The following is a 7480-nucleotide window of genomic DNA, read 5'->3' as shown; positions in this document are numbered from 1 at the left end:
GGCATCGGGGGTCGATGCTTTGCGTCACACACAAGCGTGACTCGTAAAGAGCGTGGTGCACAAATCGCGCAGCAGTTGGCGCGCCAAAGAAGCATTGCACTGAAATAATTATTCTCATACCTCCAGTTTCCGAGGTCTATTTACTTTGTACTTCTATGTGGACAGACTATATTTTCCTTTTCTGCCAATAGTGAGTGATCAATTACATGATACACATAATTTATACCAGTTGGTCGAAGTATAGTTTCATAAATTATGTTCTAACTAAGCACGAGTACAGTAAATATCAACCCTGTCCCTGAAAAACAATTGATTTCTCTGGACAGTTTCATTGATTTTACAAAAGTGCAATTAACAACTTTGCACGTATGAAAGTTAAATTTGCATTATGACAATTTAAGAGCCTGTGAACTTGTTGAGTAGACCATCCTCACAGTTCATTACACCCATTAAACACACAAAATGTAATGCATGGTTTGGTTTACAATAATTATCTAGGCCTATACAGGGGGGCTATCACTTTCTTGGGGGGTGTCCCAAATTTACAAAAAGTTGGCATCAATAAAATTGTGACCCCCTCCATTTTGGCAACAAATATTTTATGATCCCCCCAATACACCTTACTCTTTAACAGGCTAAAATTGTATTGAAATCAGTCTTTTTGAATAAAATAAACATACATGTACTTATATCTGTGGTCATCTAGTGACTTCCTACATTATAGTCATCAAAAATTTTATGACCCCTATATTTCACTCCAAAAATTTATGATCCCCAGTATATTTGGGACCCCCCTTCCGAAGAAAATGATAGCCCCCTAATGTACGTTTTGAAGACTAAAAATGTATTATATTATAAATTTGTTTCCTGTAGGCCACATGCATGTCGGTTTTGGAGCACAGTAAATTGCAATTTGTTTTTTTCTCCCACATTTTGCTTACAAGCAATGCGAAATCCACGAATCCTATGAAAATCAAGATAATATTAATACCTTACAAATACGCATTCTGCTTTGACTTTCCATAAATACTAGTATTTGTGATTTTGAGCCTTTGAGGCATTAACAAGTTACCATAAATCTGGACTCAACATTAACTTACACTATAAACACTAACTGAACTAACACTACATTTTGTTTTTCAGCAATTTCAGGCTACCTACAGGAAACAAACCTTTTTTTTTTAGCCTCAGACAAGGTTTTTACTGAATAGAGGTAGATTTTGCTTAAATACTTTTTTCAGAGCTTCTCAAATTTTTGGGAGTGCAACCCCAAAAATTAAATAAACTGAAATTCTAGAATACTTATGGGCAATTCCATGGTAACTCGTGCTACACTTTTGGGTGTCCTTTTACATAATTTGTGCTCCAGCTTTTAAACTTATTTGATTGGAATCTTTATTTTTTGTATTTTAATACCCAACATTCAAGGCTAGATCCTCATAGTATTGCTAATTCAGGATATCAACTTTTATACGTATGGGACAGCTGTAAAATCGGTAACTCGTACTACGAGCTGTGACATGCTTAAAAATCACTCATTTTATTTTGATGGTGTTCTAAAACAAAAACACTAAAGTCTTATTGATTATATGAGAAGTAATTGCTATGATAAGGTTTGTTTTGGTATACATTAAAAAGTTGTGCCCCTCATAGTTTTACATTGACTGGCAAAAACATGGTAACTCGTATACGGTAACTCGTGCTACAGTTTGTCCGGTCATATATAAAATGGTATTGTTCATCTAAATGTCAAATTTTTTTGATAACAATTCCTCAACAACTGGTGTAATGATCAAATAACTCAATCTATGTACAAATAACCCCCCAAATAACCCATCTATGTACAAATAACACTATTCAGTGTATGTATCAGCATTCAGCATACAATGTACAATGTACCACACACATTACATACATACATCCCAGCATTACATATACATGTACTTTCAAGTAAAATGCCTTGCTTCATCCTGTTTGGCTATTTCATCATACTAGGGCTTAAATTTAAATAGTTAACTTGAACAATCAACAATTGATAAAACTTTTATTTCCAGGTTATTTGACCCTAAATTCGTTCACAAAACTTGTAATGTTCATGGTTATATACAATGATCGGCATCGGCTAGAGTTTTTTTAAATTGCTTTCTGAGGTATAGAATGTTTGGTCATCTTTTGGTTAAGACAATTTCCTGTGATTTCTTGCTTGGTGCATTACAAAAATACAATATGCCTGATTTCAATCACTTCACCTGGAAAATGAGCATCATTACACTCAACAACAAACCAATTTCCTACACAAATCTCAGAACTATACAAATCTCAGTATCAACAATGTCACTGTGGCTGTTAATCTCAGGATTTCCAGTACCTGTATTAATTGATTGGTTCTTAGGCTAGAGATCCTAGGGGGGAGGGACTAACATTTTGGTTGCATCATTTTGACCAGACCTGTATTAATTAGTGGGATATAAACTATACATGTACGGTAGCATGTTTTTAGAGAGACTGTACAAAGTAAAGTCTCAAAAAGGACTTTATTGGTGTGTGCAAAAATTTGGTATTTACACTATTTTTGCACATTATCTGGGTGAAAACTGGCTCCTTGAATCTTTTCTCTATCTTTGCCTTCCATATTTTTACTTTCATTTTCCTGTTAAGGGCACTTTTCTCTTTAATTTTTGGCCCCACACATATGTGTGCTTGCCTGGTTGTTTGTTTCTTTCTTTCTTTGTTTTGCTATCCGGGGGAAGTAAATTCACTAATCCACTGTGCAGCTCCAACACCGTAACTACAAACTTGGTACCGGTATGGTGATAGGATAATGGTGGCTTGATGTGCTGTGTAGTTTTTTGTTATGTTATTTGCATACATGTATTTATGAATATTAATGAGCTTATTTGCAAATTTTGCCTACATTTTCATTAATCCACTCTGCAGCTTAACGCATAATAACCAATCAACTTCAAACTCGGTTTGGTTGGATATGGTGGCCTGATGTGCTGTATAATTTTGTGTCATGTTATTTGCATATTTATGAATATTAATGAGCTTATTTGCATATTCAATATTATTTTTATTTACAATCCTGTGTTAAGGTTGTTTACACACTTGTGTGTGGGTGTGTGGGGGGGGGGCACCTTAATTACGAACTGCATTAATTCTACTTTGTCAGGGGCAGTCTGCCCCTTACCCCCCCAACCCACTGGCTACACTGATGCTAGAAAGCTGTTACCATGGTCACATATAAATGCATATTCATGTAGTTGGGAGATCCTCTATTGCTGCCAAGTGGTAATTGCATTACCTTTGCTGGTACAGGGGGAAGTGGGCTATGGTAACTCGTGCTACATCGGTAACTCGTGCTACTGGTAACTCGTGCTACAGTTTTTAATGGGTCATTATTATGTGATGGATAGTGTTTTGTATATTAATTTCTTATTTTTACTCAAGGCACTACTAGCAGAAGGAAAATAATAAGTGGCATCAATTAAATTGCCAACATTTTGTAAATATATAAAAAATGCATCTTTCGTAACTCGTGCTACATCATATTGAGTGCTATGTAAACACAATGAAAGAAAAAAATTGTCGGGGGACTATTCAAAATGTGATGGATATTTCTTGAAGACCATATTTCATAGATATAAAATGTATCAAATTAAAAATAAAAGTGCCCTGTGTAATAAAATAGGCCCATTTGGAAAATATCTAAGTTGAACAGGATTTTTCGACTAAAAATACACTCTCCTAAAAAAATTATTATTTTTAAACAAAATGTTAGAAAAATACCAAAAAAAAGTTTAGAACTTGAACATTACATCTGTTTGGAATAATATGAAAGTTAAAAAAAATACATAGAGGCAATTTTATTTTTTTGAGTCATGTCCACTTTTGCTTGGAATTGCCCTTATATTAATTTATAGACCTTTTCTTCCCAAATTTCCACTCCAGAGTCGGACTCACAAGTTGAGAACTTGTTTGAGAGGCTAAGCAACACAAGTACATGTAATAGCAGTATTATAGCACTATCAGGTGAAACTAAATTATACAATTTAAGTACATGTTGTAAATTAATGTTTAGGTTCCAGGTTTTAAGGCAAAGAAATCAATAAAAGTTTCATTCATTTAAAATGAAATGCAAAGTTCTGCTAACCGCAGAATTTGCAAAAGAAAAATTATAAACATGCAAATACTTTATTTGACTCAAACTTGATTTCCACTCAGATGTACATGTAGGCCAGTAGTCATCTTAAAACTTATAGGCAGTTGAAAAACCATCTCAACCCAACAGAATTATTATAACTTACTATTTCAAGTTTCATTAAAAAAACAAAAAAAAAACCTCACAATTTTGTCAAATTTTCATATTGATAAAAAAAATCAAAGTAGATTGCCACCATGGACTGTAGAAATAAATTTTCTACAGTCCATGTTGGCATCCATCAAGCCGAATTAGCTAATTCAAAATCATGCTGTACATCATATGTAGGTAAAAATACAATTCAGCATCACTTTTTAAATTCATCTTTAAAAGTTGCAACTTGGAAATTATAAATGTTATACGATAGAAAATCAGGTTCACAATTTCACTTCCGGCATGCTTTGACTAGCTTCAGCTGAGAGCAGGGTCTTAGCTAGAAATTTAGGGTTGCCCGTCATTTGAATAAAATTGCCTGTCCTAATTTGACCTTCAAAACATTTACCAGACATCTATATAATAGCCCATGGTTCAAGAGTTCAAATATGTGCTGGGATATGGCCTTGTTCTACAAACTCAGTCTACTAATAAAAATCCCTTTAAAAAGGGATGTGCTGGGACATGGTTGTTCACAATGAGTAACTTTATATTTCTTTTTATAAAAAAGTCAAAGGGCAATTAGCTTCTCAAAACATACAATTTATAATATAGCATCTGACAAAGGCATTAATTTTGCCCATCCCAGGAGCAAACTGGCCTTCTAAAATGACGACCAGACTGGTGGCTAGCTAAGACCCTGGCTGAGAGAGTGAGACTAATTAAGGAAAACTTGGGTTCAAGATTGTGTTTATTTGTAAGTAATAAATCAAGTATTAAATCAACACACACTCAAATTTACATAGATCTTAGAAAATTTAACATCCAAACATACATCGAAATGTTGTGATAATCGTACATGTAGACTTGCTTCAAGTCCATGCCACCAGTGATTTCTGCATCCAGACCCATTCTTTGTTTGGCACATTGATGATGAGCATTCACAATGTGTGTACATGTGACACAATGTACAATGTAAATGTTTTCTCATTATAATAATTGCACTCAACCCTTGCCCGGCAGAGGTGAAATAGAAATACGACCCTTTAACCGGTATAAAATGCCATCTTGCTATTCCTTCCATTGTTTACCTAAAAAAGAACACTAGTAGTAGTAGTAATAGTCATGTACCGTACTTAAAATATATCCTTTATACTTTTAAGCATAATCTTCAATTCAATGTCTTTGGCCTCCAAACAAATGCAGCACATGCATTTTTGACTTGAACACTAATGCAATTACGGTATTTGTACAATGTATTTCCAAATCATGATTTATATGCATCAAATGCATAGTTTTCAACCGAATCGTTTCTTGGAAGTCACACACTAATATGTTTAAACCAGCTTATTTGAACAGTTTCATCCAATATCAGTAATTCATAGCAAGAAGTCATAATGATCAGTTCAGAGCACAAGCAAGAGTGAGTTTCACCAATATGGGGTTTCATCCTCTGCCGTTTTCCAGAACGAGAACTCTCCCCAGTTATGTTGTCCGCTGATGGATGAATAATAGGATGCCATTTTCTGCTGTTGAGACATTCTTCTGCTTTCTTTGGATACAATCCTATAGTTATTTCCATCATTATTGTCCCAGAAATCTCCATTTGCTGCAACGTAGTTGATACAGAATTCAAACTGCTTGCCTCCTTGATTCGGTGGGATCTCAAACTCAAAAGAGAAAGTATCATAGCGGCTGGCACTCACATTTGACTGTGCTACAAAGGTAGCAAGTACATCCTCGCAGGTCTCCCATTCATCAAATGTCACCCGTACCATCACCATTTTTTCAAATGCTACATTCTTCACCTTCACAGTTCCAATAACTTTGATATTGTCAGTAATCATGACATTCTCAAGACTAACACACTTGTGTTCCACTCGCTCTCGAAATTCCATGTAATTAGAAGCTGGCTGCTCAAAGTCTGCAATGTATGTAAAGGGGTGATCTGGTTCTGGTTTAGCATCTTGAATTATGTGCTTGAGCAAATCTTCACTTAAAGAAGGGGGAAGATCAGTAGGACCATCCAGAAATTTAATATTTTCAAGTGGAAGTCCTTTAGTATCTGCAAAAACCACTTTCTTCTCTTCTTTTGGTGAATTTTCGAGACTTGTTACACCATTTATCATGCTTAGTCTGTCCATATCTTCTTTTATATCTGACGTTGGACTACTTGGATCTGTTGGAGATTCTAGAGAGTCCAATGACCCATCATCGCCATTCTGTACAATTTTAACCCTTAAGCAGGATCTGAGCGGTCCCCTCTCTTCTAGCATCTTTGGTGCGGCTCTTACTGAGAATTTACTTGAGTTGTATGGTTTAATTGAGTTGGTAAACATACCGTTGCTTAACGAGTTCACATCATTCAAATGTAGGTTTCCAAAACCTACACCAGGTCCAGGGTAAGATGGAACTGCCCGATTCGACTCGTACGTTGCACCGATTGTACCCCGATGATATCGGTAGGCAGCAGCCGTAAGATATGAGATAGGAGGGCTAGAACTCAGGGAAAACAGTGTATCAATCGGCATGATGAGATCACGGTCTAGTAAAACGGCCATACGTTTACTATTGGATGTCCCTTTAACAAGAGAAAATTCACAATGCGATTCAGCACCCGGAAGTGCAGTGTCGATATAGATCAACAAGCCCAGCTGATATCAAGATTTTGCTAAGTTTTCAAAACAAGTTCTTCGGTATTTTTGAGTAAGCGTTCTCATGAAGTATGTGTAATTGCTCCTCATTGTTTTGTTGATACTGATGATCAATCCAAAATCAGACCAAAGCGTGTGAAAACTGATAAAAAGTTCGATTCTTGATGGTATCCTGTGTTTCGTCTATCCGAATGCAGTGAATATTTCACAATGTATGTACAAACATAATACATTTGGCTGTCACGTATTCAGAACGAGCTGACGGTGTCGGCTTATTGGATCATTCCATTAGTACAGATAGGGTAAAAAAATATATTGTTGGATCTTCTCATAATTGGCACATGCTACTTGGTCCGATAGCTCTTCGTTTTGCTATACAAATTTGCTGTCATAAAGTCATAAAACTGAAACGTTAATTGAAATGTAACTTCAATAAGGAAAGTGAATTCGAATTTCTTCATAGTTTGTATTTATTTTTCATATCAATTATGGTCCCTCGGCCTTCTTGTATCCTACACTCTGAATGCATTGG

General features: G+C 35.5%; 1 protein-coding gene across 1 annotated transcript; it reads right to left on the bottom strand.

The window, feature by feature from the left end:
• Nucleotides 1-3912: 3912 nt before the first annotated feature.
• Nucleotides 3913-7172, bottom strand: LOC140148171 (protein phosphatase 1 regulatory subunit 3B-A-like). The gene has a single exon (XM_072170033.1). The coding sequence runs from the start codon at nt 6853-6855 to the stop codon at nt 5725-5727; it is 1131 nt and encodes a 376-aa protein (XP_072026134.1). The 5' UTR covers nt 6856-7172; the 3' UTR covers nt 3913-5724.
• Nucleotides 7173-7480: the final 308 nt, after the last annotated feature.

The sequence above is a fragment of the Amphiura filiformis genome, chromosome 3 (genome assembly GCF_039555335.1).
Source record: "Amphiura filiformis chromosome 3, Afil_fr2py, whole genome shotgun sequence".
Classification (NCBI taxonomy): domain Eukaryota; kingdom Metazoa; phylum Echinodermata; class Ophiuroidea; order Amphilepidida; family Amphiuridae; genus Amphiura; species Amphiura filiformis.
The sequence above is the reverse complement of the archived record's forward strand: the minus strand, read 5'-3'. Positions and strand labels throughout refer to the sequence as shown.

Coding starts and splice junctions, on each gene's coding strand:
- LOC140148171 (XM_072170033.1), bottom strand. CDS start 6,855: ATGGCCGTTTTACTAGACCGTGATCTCATCATGCCGATTGATACACTG.